This window comes from Benincasa hispida, chromosome 9, assembly GCF_027475165.1.
Source record: "Benincasa hispida cultivar pf3 chromosome 9, pf3_genome.v1.1, whole genome shotgun sequence".
NCBI lineage: Eukaryota > Viridiplantae > Streptophyta > Magnoliopsida > Cucurbitales > Cucurbitaceae > Benincasa > Benincasa hispida.
This window is the reverse complement of record NC_143486.1, coordinates 70,182,964-70,197,141: the sequence shown is the minus strand read 5'-3', so window position 1 is coordinate 70,197,141 and position 14,178 is coordinate 70,182,964. Positions and strand designations below refer to the sequence as shown.

Here is a 14,178-nt window from a genome sequence, read left to right as displayed (position 1 = left end):
TCTGCAGATGCATTATCATTTGTTGATCAATTCCAAATAAATTGCATATCTTACCAGAAATAGAAGAAAAAAAGATAGAAAACCAGTATCTATGTTCCTAATACGAGACACACATGGTGCGAACCTAGCATAGCTCAACATTTAATGAATCTCTGCTTCCTCTAAGATTCTGTGGGTTCAAATTCTTCTACCTAACATGTGATGTAATATTCTTAAGAAAAAAAAAAATACACGTCGTGGCTCATGTTTGGTTTGTTATTTAATCTGGAAATTTGCTTCTAAGAATTTCACTGTTCAACTTTACTGAATTATGAAATCATTAGTTGTATGGTTAGTAGAACGCCTACCAATGAAGTTATACTGATCATTGAATTTTTTACGACATTGCTCTTTCATTTATCATAATCAAAATTTGGTTTTTAGATTCTAACAAAGTGGCATTTTTTAGAACAGATTAATTGATGATGGCCAGTTAATGGATGCTCTTGCTATTTCTGATCGATTTCTTCGTAATGGAGCGTCTGATTGGTTGCTTAAACTACTGATTGAACGTGATGAAGAGAGAGATTCAATTTTTAGACAATCTCAACATCATGGAAATCCTGGTGTCTGGAGTACTAGCTGGCAGTATTGTCTACGGTTGAAGGATAAACAATTAGCAGCTAGACTTGCCCTCAAGTATGTGATGCCATAGAAAATTTTCTCCCTTTGGTCGTAAACTCTAGCTGATCTCTAGAATTAAGGTGTTTTAGCTTAACTTGCACGCTTTCTGCTTTTTGATTTCTCTAGTAAATACGAGAATGGTTTCATATCATCATTCTTATTATTTTGTTTGTTATAGTTGCCCAATGAGAACATGAACTTCTGACTGCTTTCTGGGACAAATTATTAATTTAAAGAAATATGCTCATGATAGTGCAGCATGTTTTTCAGTCCTCCTTTTATACATGCTCAAAATGCTTTGGGAGCGGAAATATTTTATTTCTAATTCTGAATTTTCATTCCAGGTATATGCATAGGTGGGAGCTGGATGCTGCTTTGAATGTTCTTACTATGTGCAGCTGCCACCTGCCTCAATCCGATTCTCTTAAAAATCAAGTGTGACTCTTAAATTTTAAGTCTGTTTTGGCCTTTGTTGCTTGTTATTTGTGGATTACTCTTCCTGATAGCCAAAACTGTTTCCTTTCTGCTTTTTGGATTAATCAAATGGGAAATGTAGGTCATGCAAGTCAGACAAGCTTTGCAGAAGTATGGCCATATATTAAGTGCTGACGATCACTTTAGCAGCTGGCAAGAGGTCACAAATATATGTTTTAAGAAACTTACATTTTGAGTGGGGAAAGATTCTAAAGTCATTTTTCTTCTAGGATTTTGTATCGAGATTCACCGTTATGCTGTTCTCTTGGACAACAGGTTGAAGTAGAGTGTAAGGAGGATCCTGAGGGCTTGGCTCTTAGATTAGCTGGGAAAGGAGCTGTTTTTGCTGCTTTAGAGGTAGCTGAAAGTGCTGGACTATCTATAGATTTACGCCGAGAACTAAAGGGAAGACAACTTGTGAAGCTTCTGACTGCTGACCCGCTCAATGGTGGAGGTCCAGCAGAAGCTTCACGCTTTCTTTCTTCACTAAGTGATTCAGATGATGCATTGCCTGTGGCTATGGGTGCAATGCAATTACTACCCAATCTTCGCTCAAAGCAACTTCTGGTAATAATTGTATCCTAGTCTAACAGTTAAAACTTTGGCTAGATCTATTTATCCAAATTTACTTTCCATTTTTGGCCCTTAAATATCATTTCCTTTCCATTTTTTCCAAAGGTTCACTTTTTCCTGAAGCGTAGAGAAGGAAATCTGTCCGAAGTTGAGGTATCTCGACTTAACTCCTGGGCCTTAGGTCTTCGTGTGTTGGCTGCCTTGCCACTTCCATGGCAGCAAAGATGTTCATCATTACATGAGCATCCTCATTTGATACTGGAGGTTTTGCTGATGAGGAAGCAATTGCAATCTGCTTCTTTGGTATTACAACCCTTGACTTTTAGTACTCTTCATTCTTTCCTAACATCCCAGAGGCTGTAAATTGTATTCATCTGGTGGAATGCTGAGTTAAGCATTCAAAGACATCTCTTTTATGTTTCTCTGAGATAAAATCTGATGATCTATCCATGTGCAGATTATAAAAGAATTTCCTTCCTTGAGAGACAACAATGTCATCATTACTTATGCCACTAAAGCTATGGTTGTCAATATCAACTCTCCACCCAGAGAACATCGTGTATCCATCTCAGGCACAAGACCTAAACCGAAACCAAGATCAGGAGTGTCTGCAAGGTCATCCTTCACTACAAGCCTAAGTAATTTCCAGAAAGAGGCTCGTAGAGCATTTTCATGGGCTCCTCGAAATAATACTGGGGAGAAGACTGCTCCAAAAGAGCTTTACAGAAAAAGGAAGAGTTCTGGACTCGCACCATCTGAAAGAGTTGCTTGGGAGGCAATGACTGGAATTCAAGAGGATCGGGTATCATCATATTCCACGGATGGTCAAGAAAGACTTCCGTCTGTTTCAATTTCTGAGGAGTGGATGCTAACAGGTGATGCAGAAAAGGATGAAGCTGTTCGTGGATCTCATAGATATGAAAGTGCCCCTGACTTTACTCTTTTTAAGGTATGACAGTGAGCTTGATAAGGAAAATTGGGTTCATTATAGAAGATAAAGGTTACTGCTCAAATATCGTTAGGTCATAGCATCTTTGTTTGTCATACGTGTACAACCTGAAGCTGGTTTTATGAGGTTTGATTGTGTGGGGGCTGGGGGGAGTGGTTAAGGAGCACTTTTTCTTTTTACTTTTTTATGCATCTCTGGAGAACAAATATTTTATTGAAATTAATAGGTCATGGATAAAGGTTTCTATATTTCCTATAAAAAGAACGAAAAGTAATTATAAAATATTAGGAGGATAATGCATCCTGAAAAAAGTACTAGATTGCTTAAGGAGATTCCATTCGATTGGAATGAGCAAAAAGAAAAAAGAAAACAAAGTCAAAATCTAAAGATTTGATATTCTTAGAGGAACTATAGTTTATGTGCTTTCTTGTTTTGATTTCCTTTTTGGAGCTGGTTTGTTAGGTTTAAGTGTGTGCTTTTTGTTGTCTTCTCCTCTTTGTATTTCATCAGTATTTCTCCTTTTGTTTTCTAGCATTTTCTCTTTCCTTTTGAAGATTATTGTATCATTTTCTCTTTCCTTTTGAAGATTATTGTATCCTTACGCATTAGTCTCTTTTCATTTTATCAATGAAAAGTTATGTTTGGTTATATTTCTTTTACCCAAAAAACGGGGAAAAAAAAACACTATAGGTAGAATAGTCGATTTGAACCCAAGCAGCTTCAGCATCTTTAGCTTTAGTTGAAAAAAAAAAAAATGCCTTCACATATTTCTTGTCAAATTAGCCAACAAACTGCAGAAACCTAATAATATTCTTAGACTAAAAATAGGCCAAGGACAAATTTTTACTCAAATAGTTATTAGAATCTTGATATTTACATTCTTCAGTGAATTGTAGGTAGGGTTATTGACCTTTTTTCTTGGATATTGTCAGTATTGTTTTTACTTATCCATGACAAATTTGGTGGTAGAAATTGAAATTCCCTGTGTGTATGCTCTGCTGCACATCTCAGTATATTTTGATTCTTTTATTTGTAGGCGTTGCTTTCTCTCTGTTCTGATGAATTAACATCCGCCAAAAGTGCCATGGACTTGTGTATCAACCAGATGAAGAATGTATTGAGCTCTCAGCGATTGCCTGAGAATGCATCAATGGAAATAATTGGTCGTGCATATCATGCTACAGAGACTATTGTACAGGTTTGTTTTTTGTCATGTCCTTGCCATGATCTGATGATGTTGTGGCTCTCTAAACATATCTTTTGCTTTTGGTAGAGCTCTCCTAAACAATTGCAATTTTGGATATTTTCCTCTGTAAATCACATTATAACTTAATGGGGGTGATTAATAAAAGGATCTTTTCTCTGTGTTCAGGGGCTACTCTATGCTAAATCTTTGTTGAGAAAGCTTGTTGGTGGTACTGACTTATCAAGTAATTCTGAAAAAAGTAGGGATCTTGATGACACGTCTTCAGATGCTGGCAGCTCGAGTCTGGGTAGTCAGTCAACAGACAAGATTTCTTATGCTCATTCTCAGGCCGACACTTGGCTAGTTCGTGCTCAGTTACTTCAAAGCCTCTTGGGGTCAGGAATTGCTGCATCTCTTGATGATATTGCTGATGTGGAGTCATCTGCTCGTCTCCGTGATAGGTTGATTCTGGAAGAGAGATATAGCATGGCTGTATATACATGCAAAAAGTGCAAGGTAATATGAATTTGATATTGTGCCATAGCCATTGCCTTTTGCAACGATGTGAAATATAAACTTCTGTTTTTGTTTATCTCTCAGATTGATGTTTTCCCTGTTTGGAATGCATGGGGCCACGCTTTGATACGGATGGAGCACTATGTGCAAGCACGTGTGAAATTCAAGTATTTACTTTATCTCTTTAAAGGACCTTCTGTTTTGTGGAGTAATCTAAAAAGTTGTCTCAGTTTTAAATAACCATTCGTTTCCATCTGGTTCATAGCAAATTTTCAGGTAACCTTATTTCTGTATTGTCATCAATGTTTCTCAGGCAAGCTTTTCAGTTGTACAAGGGTGATTCCATGGCTTTTGTACAAGATATTATCAACACTATTGAAGGAGGTCCCCCTGTGGAGGTTGCTACTGTTCGATCAATGTAAGACAATATTTTACTTACAATGTTCTTTTTCTTCCTTTTCTTCCGTGGCCCTTTTGCTAGAATTTGAGGAGTAGAAAATAAAAGGCTGATGATTCTATTATAATTTTTTTTAAAACGAGAAGAAGATTGTAATGGAAGATAAATAGGATGCCGTTCTTCTGCATTAAGGGGTTGTACTAGTATGGAACACTGCCTGAAAAATATACTTTTTTTTTTTTTTTAATAATTTGAAATTTGAAATTAGAAATTTTAGTTAAAGAATGACTAGTAAATGTGTCTAATATCATTAAGCAAACTGAATTCACTGCCATCAAACTTCTTATTTTTTGGAACTACATTTTGTTTTTTTTAAAAAAAAAAATCATTTGTGATAACTCAATAGACGAAAATATGGAAAAATGCAACTATATTGGAAATAGTGTCCAAACAACCCGTAGTATTTTTCCATTCATCTCATGTATTTTGCTTGTGCAAGTGGCAGCCATCTCTGACCATTGATTCTTGTAGCTGATTAGTGTTTCCTTGGATACCAAAAATGTCAGGCTAGTTGATGAGATATCTTTACGGTTCTCAGCTGAATATTTATGAAATACAATATAAGATTTTAGATGTCTGCTGTGCAATCTAATGAAATTTGATTCTTTTTGGAAAAACCTTTCTTTGATCAATAAAAAGAAGAACCTGTACGTCTTTCAATTTTTATTTCCCAGTTTCCTCTTCCCCTAATACTTTCTGTTTCATTCAGTTGGTTGTCAATATATGTTGGTACATCCATTTTTACTGTCTTCACTTTCACTTCTTCCCCGCCATCTCTAGTACTAGAACTTGTTCGTTTGACACATGAAGTGTATGTTGTAAAACAATGCTATTCTATATATTATTTCAATGGAACATGTATTGATTACATGACGTAGTTGCTTTGATGCAGTAGATTTATAATTGAGCCTTTTTCTTGAGCATAAATATAAAAAATGTGTTGTTGAAATAACTGATAGAAGTTAAATTCCAGGTACGAGCATTTGGCTAAAAGCGCGCCAACAATATTAGATGATTCACTTTCTGCAGATTCTTATCTCAATGTTCTACATATGCCATCAACTTTTCCACGGTCAGAAAGATCCCGATGGTTTATAGAGTCTGCAAACGATGGTTCACCTTATGGTTTAGAGTTAGACGATGGACCTCGTAGTAATTTGGACAGCATCCGGTTTACTGAATGTCTTAGTTACATGCAAGAAGTAAGCCAAATCTTTTTGTATACATGTTTTAGCTTGTCTGTAATGCTTGGCACTATGACTGCTGTGTGCAATGCTTCTTTCCCTGATATTGTTTCTAATTGTTACTGCCACCGTCTGTCAAGTATAGCATGCGGAGGAAAAATTAGCTTATAGGGGGTCAGCACACCCTGACTTTTTGTATTTTAATAATGATTTGAAGCAGGAAAGATTTGACATTAGGACAGGACATCTGTTTTCACTGTACGATGCACAATATGGGAACAGAAAGCTCACAATATTGGCAGTGAATGACCTAATATGTTTATTGATTAGCATTTTTTTCTTTTGTATATGGATGTTTCTTATTTCTCGAATTTTATAGCTTGTTTCCTTTGCTTTTTCCAAAAAAGATAAAAGAACCAAGTTTCATTTCTTCACATCTCATTAAATGCTTAAACAACCAAATTCATTTGTTTCATTTCTTCCCTTACCGTTATTGTAAGAAATGGAACTTATATAAAGATATGAAAGAATATAAAAGAGCATGGAAGAAAAGGTCCAACAAAAAAGAGCCAAAACCTACCGATGGGTCTCCAATAAAAAGAAAGAAGGCCTAGCTAATAATTATAAAAAGCCTTGGAAGAAAACACCCATAAAGAGGGTTGAATCTAGCGTTATCGCAAATTACTTCCCAAGACCCCTTAGCCCCTCTAAAAATGCTATGGTTTCTCTCAAGTCAAATACCCCACAAAAGTGAAGGGCCTTCTATCTAAGCTTTCATTTGGGCTCTCTGGAAGTAAACAAATAGAAGACTTTTCTTAGATAAGATCTCTAATTTTAGTGTTTTTTTTTTTCTTTTTTTTTTAAAATAATAATAATATTATTATTGTTACTATTTTATTAGTATTTTTAGAATTTTAAGATCGGGGGTCATTCCTTTTTTAATCCTTCTGTAATTAGGCTTAGGTATCCCTCATCCTTTTTGGCTGTGGTTTGCACTCTTGTGGTTAGTATATCAAGCTTGCAAGCGAACTCTGCTCTTGTCTTGAAAGGGAGGGGACAACCCAACCTCCTCAACCATTGTTCAACAATCTTGGTTATGAGCGAAAGAAGCGCCAAACCACTCCGAAAAGTGAACCCTAATCAGCCATAACATAATGGCATGAAGCATCTCCAAAGAATATGATCAAGATTCTCCAATGCGCCTCTGAAAAGAATGTCTCATTGAATGACTATTTCTTTGCATTTTTTTTTTCAAATTTGTACTTTTCTATGACATATCATTTTGAGTTAGATATATTTGAAATAAGATGGGGTCATTGATATGTGCTTTTGTTCTTTGCAGTACGCATGTCAAATGTTGCTTGGCTTTATGTTTAAGCATGGACATTACAGAGATGCCTGCATGCTGTTTTTTCCTCTAGATTCTGTCCCTGCACCTCCTCAACCCACAAGTGTGGGAACTGTCACCTCATCTTCACCTCAAAGATCTGATTCACTGGCAACCGATTATGGGACCATTGATGATCTGTGTGACCTTTGTATTGGTTATGGTGCGATGTCTATTCTTGAGGAGGTGATTTCAGCAAAGTTATCATCTACTAAACCACAGGATGGATCGGTGAACCAATATATGGCAGCAGCACTTGCTCGTATTTGTAACTTCTGTGAAACACACAAACATTTTAATTATTTATACGTGTTTCAGGTACCCTGTTTCCCTTTGCAAGACTTTAATTTTGAGGGATTGGGTTAATGTGGTGTTTACTAAGCTATTTCAGTTCATTTACTTGGTGCCTTCCTATTGATTGTATACAAATTGGTAGCTAATGGCACGTAATGGAGCATAACAGTAGTTTGCAATTTTATATGTGCTGACCTTGCTGAACTATCTAGTATAGTACTCAAATACTGGCGGTGGGACAAAAAGAACAATGAAGTTACTATCTTGATAAGTTGACTGAAGAATGACTTAAGTTATCATACTCGTTAACCATAAACCTGTTGCTCCCGAAATTGAAATCGATTTAAGTTTTGAATGTGTTTTCTAAACTCGCACCATCTTGAAGGAGAAAAGTGACCAACCATCATTAAAAACAACGAAACTAGAGATAAATCGATTAGTGAGCTTGTCTTTTAGCTTTTTCCCCCCCTTTCAGCTTGTCTTCAAATTTCTTATTGTTTCTCTTTATGTTACAGGTATTAAAACAGGATCATGTTGCTGCTGGGCTTTGCTGTATCCAGTTGTTTATGAATTCTTACTCACCAGAGGAAGCAGTCAAGCATTTAGAACATGCAAAGGTATATCTGAATTTTATTTCCTGCTCATGCTACTTGTTCGACCTTATTCTAATGTTGGATCTTCTTTGCTTTGGTGTTGGGTTGAGGGCCTCTTGATTGTGTTTGAGTCATTTTATATTTAGCAACTTTGAAATCATCATCGGAACTCAAAATAGGGAAAGAATGTCTATTTTATTTCCTTCCATAAATTATGTAATTATATTAATGCAGCAGCAAAAGGGCTGAATTAATCTTGCCTACATATACTTGATACATATTGTGGTTGTTTCGTTTAGGCAAACTATATTAATCTTGCCTACATATACTTGACACATATACTTGAACATGTTCGGTATCTATTCAAACATTATTTTCTTGAACATGTTCGGTATCTATTCAAACATTCATTTCATATTTTTTAAGCACATTATTGAAAAACCCATTGACTTTGAAATTCCTTCTTGTTTAAAAATGATATATGTTTTAAGAAATGTATGTTGAAATAAATGTGTCATTGCCGTGTCTGTGTCTTAAAAAAATGACGTGTTGCCGTGTCCGTGTCTCGTATCCGTGCTTCTTAAACTACAAGCACCTTTAGATCACATTAACTTAATGGAATTTTGGTTCCCAAACCAGTAATGCATATTGATAGACAGGTTTGATTTTTCCACTCCATAGCTCTACAGTACATTATTGGATAGATAAGTTGCGTAGGAAGCTAGGATACGATCTTTAATGACTTGATGGGCAGTTGAAGGTTGAGTGAGGTTGGATGTGTGAAATCATATTGGCATTTTATTGAAACGGAAGCATGATGTGCCCATTCTGTATGTTAAACTGACCTGTAAATATTCAATTGATGGTTAGAATGACAACGCTTATTTAGAATTTGAGCATTCCAAGTCTGTAAATCTCAAATAAACTAAAGATTACTGTATAGAAATTGATAGCTATCATAGTATAGAAAATGGAAATTTTTTGTATTAGGTTGGTGGTGATGGAAATTTGTTGGCTTGAATTTTGACATAATTCTTCTGAAACTAAACCACGCATAAAAATGCAAAACTAATTTTAGCTTTGTTATTCAATTGCCATTTTAAATACAGATGCACTTTGATGAGGCACTATCAGCACGACATAAAGGTGGAGATTCTACTAAGCCTATGGTAAAGGGAGTTAGAGTGAAAAGTGCCTCTGAGAAGCTCTCTGAAGAAGGACTTGTCAGGTTTTCTGCCAGGATTTCAATCCAAGTAATGTCTGCCATCTAAAGTGGATGTTATTGTCTTTCTTCTGTCGTATAATGCTAAAGCATAGTTTTAAGTGTAGCATTAGGGCAATATGAATGGATAAATTCTCAAATAACTTGTGATAATTTGTTTGGTCAGTGGTTAACAATCAACATAAAAAATTTATTCATTGGAAAACTCAACTCTGTATTTCTCACTCAATATTTGCATTCAAGTTCGGAAAAATTAAATATATTTCATCCTCAACAGTTCTCGCACTTTTACTTCGTGAGAAAAATCATGAGATTCTTTGGTTGTTATTAAAGAAGAAATTGCTGGTCTCCTATAAAAAACACTTCATTGATGAATGAAATTATCCAAAGAGGTACAAAAGGGAGAAGCATTAAAGTTACAAAGAATCCCAAAGTAAAAGGAGGAGAAGACAACCCCGGTGGTAACAAAAGATGAACATAAGAGGAGGGGGAGCCCATACATAATGGTCAAATACATATAGATAGATTCCTTATCCAAAAGCAGATAAAAGATGGATGTTTGTTCGTTATGATACTAGTTAAAAGTTAAGATCACGTGGACTTTGTTTTAGCAGCAGTATATAATGTTTCTCTGTGCCAAGTCATTGGTGGAGGTGTAATTTGTACAAGCAATTCTTAAAATCTTCTTGTGGGTTTTTGACATTTTTAGGTGGAAGTTGTGAAGTCATTCAATGATTCAGATGGACCACAATGGAAACATTCACTCTTTGGAAATCCAAATGATCCTGAAACATTCAGGTTTTATTACTTTCATCAACAAGGTTTTATTTTCATTATACTAAAATGCAGTAAGCCAGTAACCACATGACTCTTGATCTTTTCATGCAGAAATATATTATTTCCAACTTGGGAATGGTTTTTTCCCCTTTAAAAATAAATAATAAATAAAAAAGAAGTAAAATCTTATTGCAAAGTGTGGATCATAATATCTAGAGATTAAGATTAGAGTCCCATGCTGAGACCCTTGTCCTTTTTTCTATCATTTTACTCAAGCAAGGTGTGTTCTGACTTCTAAGAAGATAAAGGACGATGTGCTTTAAATACTTTGTGGAGTCGTATAGCTCACAAGAAGCAAATGAAGAAATTCAATTGCTGTTTTGCTTTTTCAGGAGAAGATGTAAGATTGCTGAGACCCTTGTGGAGAAAAACTTTGATTTGGCCTTCCAGATTATATATCAGTTTGGTCTTCCAGGTAGTAATTGCATTGTGTAGGCTGGGCAACTTTTTCTTTTCTAATTATTAAGATTGTGCTATAATTGTGTTTCCAAAAAAAAAAAAAAGAAAAAAAAAACAAAACTTGAACACCGTCTTGCCACCTCCAGCTGTTGATATATATGCTGGTGTTGCTGCATCGCTTGCTGAGAGGAAGAAAGGTGGTCAGTTGACAGAGTTCTTCAGAAATATCAAAGGCACCATTGAGGATGGCGATTGGGACCAGGTAACGAAATTGTACTTTTGTTCTACTGTGTAACATATTGGAGAATGTGTATGTTTTAATTATACTTGTTCTTGGAATGGTAGGTTTTGGGAGCAGCGATAAATGTATATGCTAACAAACACAAGGAGCGGCCAGACCGTCTCATAGATATGCTGACTAGCAGTCACAGGTAATCATTTTGCTCTTCATTCCGATATGTGTCCGTGTGTAAAAAAACTGTCATGACCACTTTATGAATTTATAATTTTCTTTTTATTAGAGAATTTCATTATTAGCATGACATTACAAAAAAAGGGGACAAAACTCCATCCAAAGGAATTGAAAAGAAGAGAGTTCATAATATAATTGTTAGAGGGGAGATCTTTTCACTTGGGATGTAGCCAAGAAGGATAGAGAATCAGAAAAGGGGAATCAAAAGGCTTCTCCTTGTCTTGAAAATTCTGCAAATTTCTTCATTCCATATCGACCAAATGAAGGCTCTGTTGGATTATGGCCCAAGAGCCATGCCATGCACGTTCGAATGTTGGGTTTATGTTTCAAAGACTGCCCTGTTAACCCACAGAGGCATCCTAGTCTCACAGAGACATCCTTTTTGCACCGAAGTTCCCCCCCACAAATAGGACTTTGTTAGGAAGTAGCTCGAAAAGGGACAGAGGAAAGGAGATTGGCATATTGTATATTGGGTGGGACTAGAGAACAACTATTAGAATTTTGAGGGAGGTTTCTCTGTACGTTAAGATAATTTATATTCCCATGAAAAATCTAGATGGCAGGAGTACAGTAACCACATATGATAAATGGATTTGTAAGCTTTATTGAGCTTGTAAAGTAATTACTCAACAATTTTCTATTACCACATTGACTTTCTGCCTATACTAAGGGCCGAAGAATTCACTTTAATAAAATTTTGAGTCCATTACTTTGTTAAATTTCCTGCATTCATTCTGTCATCGATGCTGGGAGTGGAGATGATAATAATTCATCCTCAATTATAGTATGATTTTCACAAGAATGATCGATGATATGAACCATTGAAGAAGTTATTATGTTTCTCATCATGCATTATTTTGAATTTTCATAATCCATACAATTGCTTCAAATCCTTATGGCACTCATCTCGTACATACAGAAAAGTTTTGGCTTGTGTGGTCTGCGGCCGTCTCAAAAGTGCTTTCCAAATCGCTTCACGAAGTGGAAGTGTTGCTGATGTTGAGTATGTAGCTCATCAGGTCAGGCATCTTGAGCACATCTATTAAGGAATTCTAATTTGAACTGAGTTTTAGTTTGATCTCGGCCAGGAATCTGATGACCATTATTTTTCTTACCTTACTTTCCTTCCTACCCTTTATATACGTTGAAGAAACTTTATATACTCTCTCTAAAAGTACCAGGTGTCTTTTTTATCTGTTTTTAAAATTAATTTCTCAAGCCAGTTTCGACCATTGAAATCTTTAAAAAGTGTATGTAATTCGTCTGAACACTTTTTACCACTCGTTAAAATTTAAACCAAACACCACCTGTCGTTCAAGCATGATATGACATATATATATATATGTTGCCGGTTTTTAAAATTGTTAATTCATGCAACCTGATAATTCTTGTTTGATTTTATTATTATTTAAACGTGAGTTCTTTAAATGCATTGAATTTGTTTATTGTTTGAGATAGATTTGGGACAAAGGAAAAAGAGAGAAATTATTCAATATATACATTATGGTAAGTAAATTGATCGACTATATGGCTTAGTGGCAATGATGTCTGTATTACTATACCAACCACCTTTTCTTGTTCTCACACACTCACATGAATTTAACGTCACGTCTTTTGTTTTTCCTTGTGATGTTAATGTGAATGTTGACCAATGTGAAGATTATAGCGCTTTGGATGCTTGATTTAGAAACAGTAACTCAAGTTGAGCTGTCCGTTTCTCTTTCAGGCATTGCACGCAAACGCCCTCCCCGTGCTTGATATGTGTAAGCAGTGGTTGGCACAATACATGTAATCAGCTCAATCGAATAGGTTTTTTCGTTCGGCCTTCATCGTGTAGTCTCTAGCGACTTCTCTGCAATCATTTACTTGGTTCAACATCAATTGCTTTGGTAGTTCCGGTAAGATGGAGCTTGTTTTTGCTTGGGATACTGCTTGAGGTGACTTAGAAGAAAAGTCAGATTCGCTTAATCACTTCGAAATACTGGTTAAATTGTTCCGGGAGTTCGCAGTTATTCCTATGTTTTGTGTACATGTAATTATATTTGTTGGACATTTTTTCGTGCTCCAGAATGAGGCTATTTATTGTAAGCTAAATAGGTAATGTTATATGTAGAATATATATATTATCCTGAATCTCCTTTTAGTAAATTATTACAGCTTTGAGAGGCAAGAGTAGGCAGAGGAATGTGGCACTCCACTTTGTAAATGAAATGTTTTGAGAATTAAATTCTTTTCTTATCTTGTCATCACCTTCAGAGATTGGTTGGGTCTACATTTTGCCAAGTCATAATGTCTGTTTCTTGTATTTAAATAAAAAATATATATATTTCCCTTGTATTTGCAACTTGCAACAATATATTATTGTATACTCCAAAGTCAGCTTTTGAGTCATCAATGTAATTAAATTAGGTTAAGATTTATTTATGGCTATATATATATTGTTTAGTTTATTCAACTGTGCATACCTCATTTGGTGTTTTTTAGTATAATAATGATGGAGATGGAAATCAAACCTTCAATCTTTTGGGTAAAAAGGCCCGTCTTGGAAGTGCCTTTTGTATTTTTTGAATTGAGTTTTCAATGTTAAAATTTTGTTGTAATTGAAATATATGAATGGAATTTAATTTGTACACTTTTTTTTTTTTTTGTAATGAGTAAATAAATTATTTATTTAATAAAATAACTTCTAATAAAATAAGAAGCTATTTTATTTGATATTTAGATTGCGTAACTTAATCTAATAAATAAGATCCAACATTATTTAATGTAATTTGAATAGTACGTGGTCAAAATAGTGTACATCACAGGTTTCATAGTTTTTCAAATAATCAATGATATTTTATGAATATTTTATTATTAAATATTATAAAATAATAATTATATGGTTGGAGGTGGCAAAAAAATTTTGATTTCTTATTAGAATCATTGTTTTATGTTGCCAAGGAAGTTTGAGGTAATAACAGGTTTGTGAT

The 14,178-nt window shown here is 35.0% G+C and overlaps 1 protein-coding gene across 1 annotated transcript in view; it reads left to right on the top strand.

The window, feature by feature from the left end:
• LOC120085832 (uncharacterized) overlaps positions 1–13,455 on the top strand; it is a 43,493-nt gene extending 30,038 nt beyond the window's left edge. The window contains exons 17-36 of the mRNA XM_039042042.2: positions 454–678; positions 1,008–1,098; positions 1,220–1,297; positions 1,414–1,704; positions 1,816–2,013; positions 2,168–2,659; positions 3,696–3,857; positions 4,032–4,361; positions 4,446–4,528; positions 4,675–4,779; positions 5,792–6,020; positions 7,345–7,707; positions 8,199–8,300; positions 9,386–9,529; positions 10,208–10,296; positions 10,668–10,750; positions 10,881–10,996; positions 11,080–11,165; positions 12,126–12,225; positions 12,933–13,455. Of these exons, the coding sequence (XP_038897970.1) occupies positions 454–678; positions 1,008–1,098; positions 1,220–1,297; positions 1,414–1,704; positions 1,816–2,013; positions 2,168–2,659; positions 3,696–3,857; positions 4,032–4,361; positions 4,446–4,528; positions 4,675–4,779; positions 5,792–6,020; positions 7,345–7,707; positions 8,199–8,300; positions 9,386–9,529; positions 10,208–10,296; positions 10,668–10,750; positions 10,881–10,996; positions 11,080–11,165; positions 12,126–12,225; positions 12,933–12,998 (3,433 nt within the window). The 3' untranslated portion in view covers positions 12,999–13,455. The remainder of the gene's footprint in view (positions 1–453; positions 679–1,007; positions 1,099–1,219; positions 1,298–1,413; positions 1,705–1,815; positions 2,014–2,167; positions 2,660–3,695; positions 3,858–4,031; positions 4,362–4,445; positions 4,529–4,674; positions 4,780–5,791; positions 6,021–7,344; positions 7,708–8,198; positions 8,301–9,385; positions 9,530–10,207; positions 10,297–10,667; positions 10,751–10,880; positions 10,997–11,079; positions 11,166–12,125; positions 12,226–12,932) is intronic.
• The last annotated feature ends 723 nt before the right edge of the window (positions 13,456–14,178 follow it).